The sequence below is a fragment of the Bos indicus x Bos taurus genome, chromosome 10 (assembly GCF_003369695.1).
Source record: "Bos indicus x Bos taurus breed Angus x Brahman F1 hybrid chromosome 10, Bos_hybrid_MaternalHap_v2.0, whole genome shotgun sequence".
Lineage (NCBI taxonomy): Eukaryota > Metazoa > Chordata > Mammalia > Artiodactyla > Bovidae > Bos > Bos indicus x Bos taurus.
The window spans coordinates 21,660,165-21,678,025 of NC_040085.1; the positions used below are offsets into that span (position 1 = coordinate 21,660,165).

The window sequence follows — 17,861 nt, forward strand, 5'->3', positions numbered from 1 at the left end:
TTTAGGACTGATTTCCTTTAGGATGGACTGGTTGTATCTCCTTGTAGTCCAAAGGACTCTCAACAGTCTTCTCCAACACCACAGTTCAAAAGCATCATTTATTTGGCACTCAGCTTCCTTATAGTCCAACTCTTACATCCATACATGACTACTGGGAAAACCATAGCTTTGACTAGACAGACCTTTGTTGGCAAAGTAATGTCTCTGCTTTTTAATATGCTGTCTAGGTTGTTCATAATTTTTCTTCCAAGGAGCAAACGTCTTTTAATTTCATGGCTGCAGTCACCATCTTCAGTGATTTTGGAGCAAAAAAAAAAAAAGAATCAGTCACTGTTTCCCCTGTTTCATAGCTTATCTCCTTTAATATACTTTTATTCTGTCTCTTTGTATTGGATAATGAATGGGTGTTATACATGATCTCATCAATGTTTACATTTGTAGTGATAATAGATACTTTCTATTAAAAATTTGTTGGTAGCAGTTTCATTCTCCTTCAGATAGCATTTTAGCAGAACTAAGCTTCAAATCGGAGAAGGCAATGGCAACCCACTCCAGTACTCTTGCCTGGAAAATCCCATGGACGGAGGAGCCTGGTAGGCTGCAGTCATGGGTTTGCTAAGAGTCGGACACGACTGAGCGACTTCACTTTCACTTTTCACTTTCATGCATTGGAGGAGGAAATGGCAACCCACTCCAGTGTTCTTGCCTGGAGAATCCCAGGGAGGGGGGACCCTGGTGGGCTGCCGTCTATGGGGTCGCACAGAGTCGGACACAACTGAAGCGACTTAGCAGCAGCAGCAGCAGCAAGCTTCAAATACTTGAAAGACAAGCTGTTGTGACCTTCATGGTCTGCAGTTTTTTTTCATTTTCTTAGTGCATCATGACTAAATATTTTGTTTCAGTGAAGACATCATTGTTTCTCAGTTTCACATTTGAATTGCCAGTCACTACCGTCTGAGTCACCAGGGAAGACCAATCCTATAGCACAGCTCTCAAAGCACAAGATCTCTCTCAAGCTTAGCAAAGTACTCAATAGCTCTCTTTTGGGGTTTTTAGACACTCCTTCTTTGGAGTTTCCTTTGATTTAAACTGTATCTTAATTCTCCAAGTATTGTAAATTAGAGAAGTAAACCTGTTCATTTTATGCTACCATCTTAAGTGCAACATTCATGCCCTCATTTGTTGGAAACTTTTCTATGTGTGATTAACACTTGTGTGGACAAATGTGATTAAGAGTTTGAACACTTCAGATATGCTGATTATTCATGATATGGAAGATGTTATGCTAAAATATATATGAACAAGACTGAAGAAGCCAGAACTGGGCTTCCCTGGCAGATTAGACAGCAAAGAATCTGCCTGCAATACAGGACACCTAGGTTCAATGCCTGGGTTGGGAAGATTCTCTGGATGAGGGCATGACAACTCACTTCAGTATTCTTGCCTGGAGAATCCCCATGGACAGAGGAGTCTGGCGGGCTACAGTCCATAGGGTTGCAAAGAGTTGGACACAACTGAGCAACTAAGCTCAGCACAAGCTTGGTAAAGAAGCTCTCTCCTAGGAAAATGTTACTCTTTATTCCTAATTCCTCCATTTTACCTGCCATATTCCCATATGATTTCTTTCCTTGTCTTTATGGTCTAAATTTTATTATCTCTTTTCCCCTATTCAATTATCTTCCTTTAACCTGCCCCTCTCTGTATTTCTTCTCACTTCATATTTTGGCATTTACATGTTTTCCATATAATCATTGATGGATAAATAAGGTATTAATCTTTGGTACCCATATTTTTCAATTCTTTCTTATTTTCTACCTTCAGAATACTTCAGCTTCTTCTCTGATTGAGTCAATGGATGGAGTAAATGACTCTGTGGTATCTGAATTTGTACTAATCGGACTTTCAAATTCATGGAAAATGCATCTTTTTCTTTTTTGGTTCTTCTTTGTGTTCTACTTGGGAATTATCCTGGGAAACCTCTTCATTGTGTTCACAGTAATTATTGACTCTCATTTACACTCCCCCATGTACTTCCTGTTGGCCAATCTCTCCCTCCTTGATCTAGGTCTTTCCTCTACCACAGTACCCAAAATGATCTCTGATCTTTACACTAACTGCAAAATCATTTCTTTTCCAAAATGTATGACACAGATATTTTTCATTCATGTCATGGGTGGAGTTGAGATGGTGCTGCTCATAGCCATGGCATTTGACAGGTATACTGCAATCTGTAAGCCTCTCCACTACCTGACAATTATGAGCTCCAAAATGTGTGTTTCCTTTGTAGTGGTTGCCTGGATAGTGGGGATAATCCATGCTGTATCTCAGTTTGTTTTTGTCATAAACTTGCCTTTTTGTGGTCCCAATAAAGTAGACAGTTTTTACTGTGACTTTCCTCGGGTCATGAAACTTGCTTGTGTAGACACTTACAAGCTAGAGTTTGTAATCATTGCTAATAGTGGGTTTATATCCATGGCTACCTTCTTCTCTTTAATTATATCCTACATTTTCATTTTGGTCACTGTCTGGAAACGTTCTTCAGGAGACTTATCTAAAGCATTTTTCACACTGTCAGCTCACATCACTGTAGTAATTTTGTTTTTTATGCCATGTATGTTTCTCTATGTGTGGCCTTTCCCTACAACATCATTGGATAAGTATTTGTTTATTGTTGACTTTGCCATCACCCCTATCTTGAATCCTACCATTTATACATTGAGAAACAAAGACATGAGAATTGCCATGAGGAGACTGGGCAAACGGATTGTAGGTTCCAGTGGGATCTCATAATGAATGGAGCAGATCTAGAGTACATGATGCTTCAAGCTCACCAAAAACAGAGTCATGTGACTATCATCATTACTATGGTTAAGAATTACTATTTCGAATGATAGTTCAACAAAGATGCACCTGTAGAAATTGATTATCAAGTTAGAGTTGACTTTATTTTGACAATCACAAGGAATAAATTGACTTCCTCTACGTTCATGGAGAAAAGAGATGAGAAAAGAAAACTAAGCTGACCTCCACGTGTAAACTTAACATTCAAAACCATTTTCTGGTGCCATTTCCTAGGACTTGCTGGGTGTAATTACTCTCAATTATAAATAAATAACTCAAAAATTGACAAATATATCTCATAGTAAGCTAATAGATTAAGAATCTAAAATGTAGGTTTGGGTAAATTATAAATAAAGTATATACTTCTAATTTTCTATTTTAATTTTATTTTAATTAACAGTAAGAATAAAATCAACTGTTATTATTTATGTTTAGCCCTGAATTCAAGACTTGACTACACCCTGAGCTTTTTCAGTTTAGGATGCCATTTCAATTTTGTTTAGATTTCAGTGATTGCATGTACAGAATTTCTTTAACACTATCAATATTTTAGATGAATTTAGATCAAATATTTTTGCACTTTTTTTTCTGCTTCTCTGTTATCCTGAATGTGAAGACCTTCTAACATTCAACTAGCTCAGTTTATTCTTTTAAAAATATGTATAATTAATAGCTGCTTCACAGCATAATAATCACCCAAGAATGTGTATTTAGAGGTCCTGGTTTCCTTGAATATGGTTTCCTGGTCTGTCAAACCACCACCCCACCACCACCACAAGCACCACCCACCCCCTTCACCCCACGGCCCAATACAAGAGTTTATGTATCTGTGTTTGATAACCTTGGAATAATAGAAAGCCAAAAAGGTTGAGGCATAATCAATTTAATTGAGGATTTCTACATCTAGATTAAAGACTTCATTAAAGTTACAGGAATGTACAGTAACATCTCTGTCTCCTCTGTATAAATAAAACAATCTAATATGTCTTTTAAATTTTTTCTTTTTTTAATGTTTTTTTATTTTTTTTTAATTTTATTTTATTTAACTTTACAATATTGTATTGGTTTTGCCATATATCAAAATGAATCTGCCACAGGTATACATGTGTTCCCCATCCTGAACCCTCCTCCCTCCTCCCTCCGCATACCATCCCTCTGGGTCATCCCAGTGCACCAGCCCCAAGCATCCTTTTTTCTTATTCATCTGGACAGGAAATTCTTTTTAACTTAATTACTGCTGATAACTCCTTCCTTCAAATACTCCACTGGGCCTTTAAATCACTATAATCTCCTGGTTTACCTCCTACCTCTTGGGTAATATCTTCCCAGCATCTGTTTGCTGAATTTCCCTCATTTGTTCAACCAACAAACTTAGGGTTCCTCAGAATTGCATCTTTAGCCTGTTCTCACTTTATATTCTGTCCCTAGGTTGCATCCATTCCCATGGCTCCACCTCAAACCTCCTGTTCTTTCAAAGTCACAATAAACGGCTCAAACACTTGCCCAGTAGCTCAACCCAAAATCTGGGGTAATAATGAACTCCTCCCTCACTCTGATCCTCAATATTCAATAAATCAGCAAGTCTATTAATTCCACTTTATAAACATTTCTTATATACCTCCCCTTATTTTCTTCTACAATGTCACCATTCTTGTTGAAACCATCACATATTATTTTTTAGAATAGAATTTTAAGTCAACTATGTGGTCTTCATGCTTCAAATCTTATCCCATTATCTTCATTTCAGTAGAGAGGTTTTTAAAAATATAAATCTAACCATGTAGTTGTTTTGCTCAATGACTTTAACATAATTGTCATAGACCTTAAATTAAAACATTACCTCTCTTTCAAAGTTTATCAGGCCACCAGAGACCTGGTTCCCACCATGTCTCCTGCCCCTGAGAACAACATGCTCTTTCCCTTTAATTTCAGATTCAATTTGGTGGTTTTTTAAACTTGCCTGGAAACTTCAAACTCTTTTCTCTCTGATGCTTCACACTGATGAATCATTCTGTCTGAAACACTTGTCTTTCATGATTCACCTAGTAACATCTACTTATTCTTCACACCTCAGTTTCAGCAACACTTTACCAGGGAATAATTCCCAGGACCTGGGTTCAAGAACTCTCTTCTTATTGTGTATTGTTATAGCACTCCTTATTACCACTTCTGTAACATTAGTGACACTCCTGATTTCCTATTCAATGTAAGTTTTCCTCATTACACTTAACTTCCATGAGAAAAGGAGCTGTTTAATGCTGCCATCATATTTACTGCCAAACATCAGTATCAGTAGCAACAGTATATAGAACAATCAATAAACATTTGTCATTAAATACAGAGTGAGGTCAGAATGAGAAAAACAAAAATCCTATATAAACACATACATGTGGAATTTACTGAGCATGTCCCCGCCCATCAGACAAGACCCAGTTTCCCCCACAGTCAGTCTCTCCCATCAGGAAGATTCCATGAGCCTCTTATCCTCATCCCTCAGAGGGCAGACAGAATGAAACCCATAGTCACAGAAAACTAATCAAATTGATCACATGGGCCACAGCCTTGTCTAACTCAGTCAAGCGATGAGCCATGCCTCATTTGGGTGTAGGGCCACCCAAGATGGACAGGTGATGGTGGGGAGTTCTGACACAACATGGTCCACTGAAGAAAGGAATGGCAAACCATTTCAGTTTTCTTGCCTTGAGAACCCCATGAACAGTATGAAAAGGCAAAAAGATAGGACACTGAAAGATGAACTCCCAGGTAGGTAGGTTCCTGGAGAAGAGTGGAGAAATAACTCCAGAAAGAATGAAGAGAAGGAGCCAAAGCAGACACAATGACCAGTTGTGGATGTGACTGGTGCTGGAAGTAAAGTCTGATACTGTAAAGAGCAATACTGCATGGGACCCTGGGCCAGGTCTATGAATCAAGGTAAATTAGAAGTGGTCAAACATGGATGGAAAGAGTGAACATTGACATTTTAGGAATCAGTGAACTAAACTGGACTGGAATGGGTGAATTGAATTTAGATGACCATTGTATCTACTACTATGGGCAAGAATCCCTTAAAAGAAATGGAGTTACCATCATAGTCAACAGAGGAATCCAAAATGCAATACTTGGGTGCAATTTCAAAAACAACAGAATGATTTTTGTTTGTTTCCAAGGCAAACCATTCAATATCACAATAATACAAATCTATGCCCTGACCAGTAATGCTGAATAAGCTGAAGTTGAATGGTTCTATGAAGATCTACAAGACCTTTTAGAACTAACACACAAAAAAGATGTCCTTTTCATTATAGGGGACTGGAATGCAAAAGTAGGAAGTCAAGAGATACCTGAAGTAACAGGCAAATTTGACCTTGGAGTACAAAATGAAGAATGGCAACAAAGTTTTGCCAAGAGAATGCACTGGTCATAGCAAACACCCTCTTGCAACAACACAAGAGAAGACTCTACACATGGACATAACCAGATGGTCAATACCAAAATCAGATTGATTATATTCTTTGCAGCAAAACATGGAGAAGCTCTATACAGTGAGTCAAAATAAGACCAGGAGCTGACTGTTGCTCAGATCATGAACTTCTTATTACCAAATTCAGATTGAAATTTAAGAAAGTGGAGAAAACCCCTAAACCATTCAGTTCAGTTCAGTTTAGTCTCTCAGTCGGGTCCAACTTTTTGGGACCCCATGAATCGCAGCACGCCAGGCCTCCCTGTCCATCACCAACTCCTGGAGTTCACTCAAACTCATGTCCGTCGAGTCAGTGATGCCATCCAGCCATCTCATCTTCTGTCGCCCCCTTCTCCTCCTGCCCCCAATCCCTCCCAGCATCAGAGTCTTTTCCAATGAGTCAACTCTTCACATGAGGTGGCCAAAGTACTGGAGTTTCAGCTTTAGCATCAGTCCTTCCAATAAACACCCAGGACTAATCTCCTTTAAAATGGACTGGTTGGATCTCCTTGCAGTCCAAGGGACTCTCATGAATCTTCTCCAACACCACAGTTCAAAAGCATCAATTCTTCGGCACTCAGCTTTCTTCACAGTCCAACTCTCACATCCATACATGACTACTGGAAAAACCATAGCCTTGACTAGACAGACCTTTGTTGGCAAATTTATGTCTGTGCTTTTTAATATGGTATGAAGGTTGGTCATAACTTTCCTTCCAAGGAGTTAGTGTCTTTTAATTTCATGGCTTCAATCACCATCTGCAGTGATTTGGGAGCCCCAAAAAATAAATTCTGACACTGTTTCCACTGTTTTCCCATCTATTTCCATTCAGGCATGACCTAAATCAAATCCCTTATGATTATACAGTGGAAGTGAGAAATAGATTCAAGAGACTAGATCTGATATACAGAGTGCCTGATGAACTATGGACAGGGGTTCACGACATTGTACAGGAGACAGTAATCAAAATCATCCCCAAGAAAAAGAAATGCAAAAAGGCAAAATGGTTGTCTGAGAAGGGCTTACAGATAGCTGAGAGAAGAAGAGAAGCTAAAGGCAAAGGAGAAAAGGAAAGATATACCCATCTGAATGCAGAGTTCTGAAGGATAGCAAAGAGAAATACAAAAACCTTCTTCAGTGATCAATGCAAAGAAATAGAGAAAACAATAGAATGGGAAAGACTAGAGATTGCTTCAAGAAAATCAGATGCCAAGGGAACACTTGATGCAAAGATGGGCTCAATAAAGGACAGAAATTGTATGGACCTAAGAGAAGTAGAAGATATTAAGAAGAGGTGGCAAGTATACACAGAAGAACTGTACAAACAAACAAACAAACAAACAAACTTAATGACCCAGATAATCACTACGGTGAGATCAGTCACCTAGAGCCAGACATCCTGGAATGCAAAGTCAAGTGTGTTTTAGGAAGTATCACCATGAACAAAGCTAGTGGAGGTGATAGAATTCCAGCTGAGCTATTTCAAATCCTAAAAGATGATGCTGTGAAAGTGTTGCACTCATTAGGCAGTTTTCTGGCTTAAAACTCAACATTCAAAAACAAAGATCATGGCATCTGGTCCCATCACTCCATGGCAAATAGATGGAAAAACAATGGAAACAGTGAGAGACTTTATTTTCTTGGGCTCCTCAATCACGGCAGACGGTGATTGCAGCCTTGAAATTAAAGGATGCTTGCTCCTTGTAAGAAAACCTATGACCAACCTAGACAACATATTGAAAAACAGAGACATCACTTTGCCAACAAAAGTCCCTCTAGTCAAAGCTATGGTTTTGCTAGTTCATGTATGGATGTGAAAGTTGAACTACAAAGCAAGCTGAGTGCCAAAGAATTGATGTTTTGAACTGTGGTGTTGGAGAAGGCTTTTGAGAGTTCCTTGGACTGCAAGGAGATCAAATCCTAAAGCAAATCAGCCCCGAATATTCATTGGAAGGACTGATGCTGAAGCTGAAGCTCCAATACTTTGGCCACCTGATGCAAAAAATTGGCTCATTTGAAAAGACCCTGATGCTGGGAAAGATTGAAGGCAGGAGGAAAAGCTGACGACAGAGGATGAGATGGTTGGATGGTATCACTGACTCAGTGGACGTGAGTTTGAGCAAACTCTGAGAGTTGGTGATGGACAGGGAAGCCTGGCATGTTGCAGTCCATTGGGTCACAAAGAGTCGGACACACCTGGGCGACTGAAATGAACTGTGGAATCTAGACAAAATGGTACAAATGAACCTATTAGCAAAGCAGAAACAGAGACGCAGACATATAAAACAAATGTATGGACACCAAGGGGGCAAGGAGGGTGGGATGCATTGGGAGACTGGGAATGACATATATACATTACTATGTATAAAATAGATAAGTAATGAGAACCTACTGTATAGCAAAGGGAACTCAACTCAGTGCTCTGTGTTGATTCAAATAAGAAGGGAATCCAAAAAAGAGGGGATAAATGTATATGGATAGCTGATTCACTTCACTGTAAAGCAGAAACTAACACAACATTGTACAGCAACTATACTCCAAAAAATGTTTATTTAAAAAATAAAAATTAATTAACTAATAAACCCCAACAAAGAATAAAAATTAACATTGTGAATAATTTGTTGTATAGAAATTGTGATTTCTTTTTACTTTTGATCAAAGATCACACAGATTTAAAGAAATCCTCCCCTTTTTTTTCTACTTGTCTCTCCTTAATTAATTTTTTCTGCCTCTATCTCCTCAAGTAGAACTGAAATCTCCTGTGAAATATACCAGGGAGTTCTTTTTACAGGCTTTGTCCATTCAAATCTTGAGCCAATCTCAGCCTGTGAATCACTGGTCTCGGGCCTCTCTGATACTCTCAGGTCTCAAGAACTCTACATTAACAATTTCTGATCTTCTACTGGGACTGAGGTTTCTCCACTGCCAACTAACCTGTGTCGCATGTCCCAGGAGAGAACCTCACATAGCCCAGGAGATGCTCTGTGCCTAGCGGCCAGCTTCCTAGGACTCTATTTCTGCCTATATTCTCCCTCATTCATCTGAATATGCTGTTTTCCCTGGTACCCCAATCTCCTCACTTGGAACAAAAGGACAATCGTTCTACTGGCATGGTAGAATGATTTATGGAGTTCTATACTGCTCACAGAGCTTCTCTGGTGGCTCAGATGGTAAAGAATCTGCTTGCAATGTGAGAGACCTGGGTTCGATCCCTGGGTTGGGAAGATCGCCTGGAGGAGGACATGGTAATCCACTCCAGTATTCTTGCCTGGAGAATCCCCATGGACAGAGCACCTATTACAGACAACTCAAAATAACTCCCTACATTTTTTTCTCTTCAGACATTGATCCAACAAACCCAAAATTTACTTGTATCCAGTCAAGTCAGGAAAAATAAAGTTCAAAACCATTTAAGACCTTCATCCCCAGTAGTCCGAAGTTTATGAGCACAAGTAGAGTCTCAGGTAAACATCTGCCATAATTAAAAACAGGAAAAGTATTATGAATTATGAAAATTATCTTTACCTATCAAGGGTTTAGATTTATTTCTTCAAGTCTGGTACTATGAATATCTTGTTTCTCAGGATATGTTTTCACACCTTCATCTCAGTCACTCAAAGCAAGATCATCCACCATAAAGAGGGATTTTTATTATACAATCCAATATGTTATGTCAAAATCTTCCTGTAAAACAGATTCACTTTGCTGTACACCTGAAACTAATACAACATTGTAACTCAACTATATTCCAATAATATTTTTTTGAAAAAAACCTTCCTTCTTTCCCTCTGTTTCATCACCAGAAAAATTTTTCAATATTTCTCTCTTGGGGAAACCAATGTGACTCAAAGATTTAGTCCCCAAGAGAATCTAATAATGGGCTGAGTATTAGCCATCTTTGCTGCAGCAGCGAGTCACTCTCTTATGCAGCTAATTAGGTTATTTCTCACGGAGAATCTTATATATAGCTTTATCTTTGAGTGGGGTGGGAGTGCTTTTTACAAATATAAAAGAGTACACTCTCTGACTTTCTCTTCTTCTAAAAATATACACCCTGTGACTGAACAGGCAAGTAAGAAAGACACTTTTAAATTACAAAACCATCCCTGTCATGGTTGCTTCCCTCTCCGCATAACCCTCGACCTTCCTTCAATTTCCATTCCCCTGTAAAATATTGTGTCAGTTTTCTCTTTTGAAATCTATTTGTCCTTTCATCCTATACCATCTCTTTCCTATCATCAAATTTCAATCATTGAATTGCATTGTCTTCTAAAATTAATTACACACACACACATATACCTTCTGATATTTTTATCTTCTTAACGTGAAAAATTTTCAAGATTCACGTTTCTGGCTTTTGTGCTTTCCAATTCATTTTAAACTTCGTTTTCCAATGTGCAAAACAGAGTTCCGGACTCACGTATTCCTATACTATTTAAGGATCAAATTCTGTTTTAAAACAAAAGGAAATCTCAGTCCTCAGCCTCCAGGATTCTAGTGTGATTCCCTCTCCTTCACTATTACTTTCCTCTGAATTTGAAGGCTTCAACCAATGCCTAGACTGAGAGCATATGCTCAGATTCAAAGAAGATTCTGGTGTTGTGCCAGAGGACAGTACAGAGGAGATGCTGGCTGAAAATTCTGAAAGAGAACTGTTCAAGGACTGGCCAAGTTGTTTGAAGAAATAGGAGAGGGGATAAGGAAGAGCAATACCCAATGGGGAAAAAAATAGTCTTTCAGAAAGGGACGGCTCATTTTATTTTAAATGGAAAGAGAACTCAGGGATGAATAGGACTCTTCCAATTTGGTGTGATACTATTAAATATAAACAGTCTAGCTTTTTAATGACTTTTCCTACAAGCAGGTGTAGATCGTGAGTGAGGAAGGTCATTGGACTGAGTTAGGCTGACTTCTAGTGCTGGCTCTGTGAATGTATTCCTGCAAATACACTGGGCATTTAACCTCACTGGGTTGTTTTCCATCTGTAGAATGAAATAACTGGGCAATATAATCTCAAAGTTCTTTCCTACTTCTATAAAAATGTATCATTCTAATAATCTTTTTTGTTTAAAGATTTGTCTCTCCAGGCATTGGATAACTGATAAATTTTAAATATCCAATAGGAGAGATGGCAAGTTCTAAGGGGACTTGGCTTTTGAAGAACTCCTGGGAACTTCACACAGTCACCAGTGTTTCCTAAGAAGGCAGAGAAACCAAGTATGTGGTCTTTTTCTCCAAACAAGCACTCTCAGGTCATCAGGACTTCTTGAATAATGATACACATTAATTCTAGATGTTTATAACAGAATGGGTGGGCCCTTCTTCATTTATCTTAAATACTCATGATTATATATATATATATATACACATATCTCATTAGGTTATATATATGTGTATATGTGTATGTATATGTATATGTATATATATATATATATATATATATATATATATATATATATATATACATACATACATATCTCATTAGGAAGCACAAGCTTGTGGAGAAGGTGTTGTTAACTTCAATTTCTCTCTATATTTGTGAGGACTTCTATTTTGTTTACTTGGGCAATTTAGTGATAATTTCTGGACAATTTATTCTTCAAATACTCCTTGAGCTTTTTCTATGTGCCAGCCTGTTTTAGTCAAGAGACACAGTGTTGGACAAAGCAGAAAGTGTACCTACGTAATGAACTTTAATTTTTACATTTTACAAAAAGCTATAAATATTGGAAATAAGGAAAGCAAAATACTGACTGGAAGTTAAAGGGGTGTTTTTAATCAGTTACTTCCTAATGTTTTAGAGGTGACCTGTCAGCTGAACCACCATGCCAAAACTATACCCACTCCATACTGTCAAACCCCTCTGCCACATCCATTATTTATTTGCTTAATGTCTTAACTTTTCTTCATATCAGTGACTATTTTCCCTAAAATTTTATTATTACTTTCCATCCTTTCAGGCAAAATGTACTAAAATAGTGAATGGAAATGCAGATAAAGCTCACACTCTTAGGTGTTCATAATGTATTGATGTGTGTTGATGTAAACAATGACAGGCAATTAAGCAAAGATGTGCAACATTGCACCAATGTCTCTTTTAATCATCATTTTATCCTCTTTATTTGTCCCAGATTTTATTTATTCCATCCCCTGTTTTCATTTAATTCTTCACTCCCTTTCTATTTTCATTCTTCCTCTTTCTTTAGATCTTCTTTCCTGCCTGTTCCCTAGACATGTTACTGACTGACTTCACCACACTACTATGCTTATAGCGCCATGTTTTATATTGTAATTATACCAAACCCACTCCAGCATTCTTGCCTGGAGGATCCCAGGAACAGTGGAGCCTGTTGGGCTGCTGTCTATGCGGTCACACAGAGTCGGACACGACTGACGCGACTTAGCAGCAGCAGCAGCATAATTAAAGATTATCAATAAATTTAATTACACTTTTAAATGGACTCTTATAGTCTTTAGGCTAATAGACTCAAAGAGTATTGGATTTTTCTCTTTGTGAGTGAGTGAGCTCGCTCTGTCGTGTCTGACTCTTTGCGACCTATGGACTGCAGCCCACCAGGCTCCTCCATCCATGGGATTTTCCAGGCAAGAGTACTGGAGTGGGTTGCCATTTCCTTCTCCAGTTTAAAAAACTTAATTATCACTCACACTCCAAGACAAGCACCATTTCAGCAGTACTAAGCTAATACAGGTGGAAATTTTCAAATACAACAAATCAGTTTAGAGAAAACTTCAATTGTTTTTATAAGATGAAACATCCACTTTCATGATGATGGAGACTTGAAGAATTGAGTTTATATGTTTAATGTTAGCTTTATAGGATAAAATCATTGATCATAAGCAGTCAACATGATTCTTAAGCTTCAGCTTCATTACTCTAAGATAGTGACTTGAATGATGAGATCAGGAAATCAACACCTTCTGCTCAGCAGAATAGAGGGTATTGCCATGAAATCTTCTAGGGATGACTTTCTGAACTCTATAATGCTCCCCAGGTTCAATTCCACTCCCCAAATTCTTTGCCCTTACGCCCCTGTGACCTGGGTGATTTAAATATGGATATGAAGTCCATTGATAACTGAATGAATAAATTTCAAATGGTTATCATAGTTTTCAGAGAAAATGCTAGGAAGGGTTTTTAGAACATCTAGGTGAGAGAAGGTAGAAGACAATAGAAAAATTAATCAAGAGGCAACAGAAACAATAGTATATTGCTGAAATAGGAAGTTAATCAAACCTTTCCTATTTCCACCATCAAAATCCAGATCCATCAGGACACTATACTTATTTAGCTACATTCTGCCCTAGTACTATCATCTATTAATCAATTCTGACAGCTTATGAAAATGTCTAATTGGATGAGAGAAGTATTAAAGTCCTTGACTTCTCCAGCTCATCTTCTAATAATTACAAATTATTCTTTGTTTTTGAACCTTCTTAATAAATCATCCTTTAGCTCTCTATGCTCTTGGATGTTTTTATCAAAAAATCTAATATAAATATGATAGCTATACTGAAAGATATTTAAAATCTAAAGGATTTTTCAAGTTCTAAAAAATAAAAGTCAACTACTGCACTATGCAATCTGTTTACTTTTCGTACACTTAATATTATAAATAAAATTCTTACTAATGCTACTATAAATTTCTATTAACTTATTTTAATAACTATAATATTTTCCTTCGTAACAGAATTAAACCTATTGTTTGACATCTAAATTGTTCAAAGTTTTATCAACTGTAAAGTATGACAAACATTTTTGTGCAAAAATCTTTTTCTATACAAATAGAATTCCACAAGGAGTACTACTGCAGCAAGTGGTACGGAGTCAAGATTCTTGACACATGATTTCAAAATATTTTCTTTAATAATCTTTAGTTTCTTTTTTAATTGGCGGAAAATCGCTTTATCTTGTTGTGTTGCTTTCTGCCACACTCATGCACACTCTTGAGCCTCCCTCCACTGCTCCCAACCCCCACCTCTAGATCATCAAGGAGCACCAGGCTGGGCTCCCTGTGTTACATAGCAACATCCCACTATCTATTTCACACATTACAGCGTATACACGTCCATGCTACTTTCTCAATTCGTCCTACCCTCACCTTCCCTCTGTGTGTCAAGTCCCTTCTCTGCTATGTTCATCAGTACCATTTCAAAATATTTTCTTAATTTTAGATTAGTCTATATTTCTTATCAAGGGTGTATGAATGTGCCTATCTCAATGAGTGTTGGTTTTGACAACAATACTATAAAACTTTTTTAACTTAATAGAAAAATAATACCTTTATATTTGATTTGATTTCTGAGGAAGATATATATATATATATATATGCAAAAATACATAGATAGTTTACTTTTCTGAATTCTCTCTTCATATCATTTGTCCATTTATCTATTAGGCCTCAGAGGTTTTATTAAATGATTTGAACTTTTAAAAAATATTATGAAGATATCAATCTTTTGTCTGTCTATGGTACTTCAAATTCACGTAAGATTTTTAAGGTAGATTGTTTTTAAGTACATGTAGGAAATACCATTCAGAGGTAACTTAACAGTTATTAGGAATGTCTATACTCATTTCTAATATGTGTAGTGTATCAGATAGTAAAGAATCTGCCTGCAATACAGGAGATCCAGGTTCAACCCCTGGATCAGGAAGATCCCTTGGAGAAGGAAATGTCAACCCACACCAGTATTCTTGTCTGGGGAATTTCATGCACAGAGGATCTTGGTGGGCTACAGAGGTCTCCAAGAGTTGAACATAACTGAGTGACTAACACTTTTCATATTCATTTCTAACTTCTATTTAACTTTATTGTTCATGATTATATTTTTTAAAGATTATCTATTTTTTAATCATTTTATATGCTCTTATACCCTCTTCCAATTTTCTAGGATTCAGTATTTTGGTTTTTAACTTTTATTATTTCACTTCATCTGTATTCCTTGAGTTTATGTTATATGTTCTTTCCTAACACCATAAATTGTCTGATTGCTCACATATTTAAATAAATAGGATCATTTAAAGCAAAAGATTGTCTCTGAGTGAAGCTTTGTTGTATTCAATATTTTATACCCTGGTTCCCATTATTTTGTAAGTAGTCTATAATCATTTAAGTTAAAGGACCAATTTTAAATTATCAACATTTAAGTTGTATTATGTTGATCCCTTCTTTCTTTTGTTGCAGGTCACTTGACAGTCTTCTCTTCTTTATGATTCAATGGACCAAGTAAATGGCTCCGTGGTAACTGAATTTGTGTTACTGGGACTTACACAATCCTTAGGGATGCAGTTTTTACTTTTTCTCTTCTTCTCTGTATTGTATTTGGGGATTATCCTGGGAAACGTCTTCATTGTGGTCACAGTGATTTTTGATTCCCACTTACATACCCCCATGTATGTTCTATTGGCCAACCTGTCACTCATTGACCTAGCCCTTTCATCCACCACAGTTCCCAGGATGATCTCTGATCTTTTCAGTGACTGTCAAATCATTTCTTTCCACAACTGCATGCTACAAATGTTCTTTATCCATGTCACAGGAGGAGTGGAGATGATGCTGCTCATAGCCATGGCATATGACAGGTACACAGCAATCTGCAAGCCTCTCCATTATCTAACTATTATGAATCCCAAAATGTGCATGTTTTTAGTAGTTGCTGCTTGGATAATTGGAGTGACTCATGCTGTGTCTCAGTTTGTCTTTGTCATAAATTTACCCTTCTGTGGACCTAATAATATGGGGAGCTTTTATTGTGATTTTCCTCAGGTTATTAAACTGGCATGCATAGATACTTACAAACTAGAATTTGTAGTCACTGCCAACAGTGGTTTCATATCTATGGGCACCTTCTTTCTCTTAACTATATCATACATCTTCATTCTGATCACTGTCCGACGACATTCTTCAAAATATTTATCCAAAGCATTCTTCACTCTGTCAGCTCACATCACTGTAGTGTTTTTGTTTTTCCTTCCATGCATGTTTCTCTACGTATGGCCTTTCCCTACAAAGTCACTGGATACATTTTTTGCCATTGTGGACTTTGTTGTCACCCCCGTCTTAAATCCTGCCATATATACTTTAAGGAACAGAGATATGAAGGTGGCAATGACAAGGCTAAGTCAACAGCTTTTAAATTCTAGGGAAGTGACATGAGAGATTTCATTGATGAGAGCACAAGATGAATGTCATGAATCATCAAGACCCTTGTGGTCACCATGAACACTATAGAATGTGTTCATTTTCATTATTGCTTTTAAAAACTGAGAAGTTGGTGCTTCCCTAGTGGTTCAATGGTAGAGTCCACCTGCCAATACAGAGGACATGGGTTTGATCACTGATTCAGGAGGATCCCATATGCCGCAGAGCAACTAAGCTCATTGACCACAACTGCTGAGGCTGTGCTCTAGAGCCCAGCCACTGAGCCCACATGCTGCAACTACTGAAGCCTGCATGCCCTAGAGTCTGTGCTCTGAAACAAGAGAAGCCACAGCAATGAGAAGCCCATGAACCACAGCTAGAGAGTAGCCCCGGATTGCCTCAACTAGAGAAAAGTCCATGCAGCAACAAAGACCAAGCACAACCAAAAATAAATAAATAAAATTATAAAACAACAACCCAAAAAAACAGATGCCTACAAAAAAGAAGGTATTAAATCAAAGAATTTCATTTACATAGAGTTGCAGCTTATATTTCTACCTAACCTCCAAACCTAAACTGTAGTTACTACATGGCTGCATTCAATATTCATGTGGATATTTTACATCTACAGATAGATATGTACACTTGTATATATGTGTGTATATATATATATATATATATATACACACACATATACATGTAATTTAACTTCATCAGTATTTTCCATTTGATAACAAGCATCATTGGAAATCAATTAATATTTCTTATGGAAATTATGTAATCCAAAGATAAAATATGGCTTTATGTAAACCAGTAGACATTAAAATTGAGGAAGAAGCAATTCTTATCATACTTGTATTTTAATTAGATAAATAGGAAGGTCAACACTATGACACTACATTAAGAATTAAAATTGCTTTTAGACTTTGATAATGTATTTCATACAATATTGTTTTAGAAATAGACTCTAGTATTTTCTATTATGCAAAATTTTGCCGATTTTCCAGTTTTTTCAATATTTGTGTTCAAAGCATATCTTTATTCATTCTTTAAAAGTATCTACAATTCTCTAAGTATTTGAAAGGACTTATTTAGTAGAGAAGGATACTCCATTGCGATCTCAGCTTCTTCAATGTGTTCATTTTTAAGTAAGGGCACTTAGAACAAAGAAGATGGTTGGCATGTTTCAGGTAAAATCTGGAAAGTCTGCTGGTCATGGAGCACAGCTGAGAGATCATTTGGATTCTTTCTATGACTGATTTAAGGAACATTAACTGTGATAAGTCAGTTCAGTTTAAACCACTGTATGGTAATTAAAGCTACTCAATAAAAATGATAAATAATAAGAACTTAGACTTATTATTTGTCAAGGTATTTTTCCTATATTTTCTCCACAA

General features: G+C 37.1%; 2 protein-coding genes across 2 annotated transcripts; both read left to right on the forward strand.

Annotated features, from left to right (window-relative positions):
- The first annotated feature begins 1,851 nt into the window (after window positions 1–1,851).
- LOC113899612 (olfactory receptor 4F15-like) lies at window positions 1,852–2,790 on the forward strand. Its single transcript, XM_027552868.1, has one exon. The coding sequence runs from the start codon at window positions 1,852–1,854 to the stop codon at window positions 2,788–2,790; it is 939 nt and encodes a 312-aa protein (XP_027408669.1).
- A 12,750-nt stretch (window positions 2,791–15,540) lies between these two features.
- LOC113899461 (olfactory receptor 4F6-like) lies at window positions 15,541–16,479 on the forward strand. Its single transcript, XM_027552814.1, has one exon. The coding sequence runs from the start codon at window positions 15,541–15,543 to the stop codon at window positions 16,477–16,479; it is 939 nt and encodes a 312-aa protein (XP_027408615.1).
- The last annotated feature ends 1,382 nt before the right edge of the window (window positions 16,480–17,861 follow it).

Excerpts from the sequence above, each read along its gene's own strand:
- LOC113899461 (XM_027552814.1), top strand. The coding sequence starts at position 15,541 with ATGGACCAAGTAAATGGCTCCGTGGTAACTGAATTTGTGTTACTGGGA.
- LOC113899612 (XM_027552868.1), top strand. The coding sequence starts at position 1,852 with ATGGATGGAGTAAATGACTCTGTGGTATCTGAATTTGTACTAATCGGA.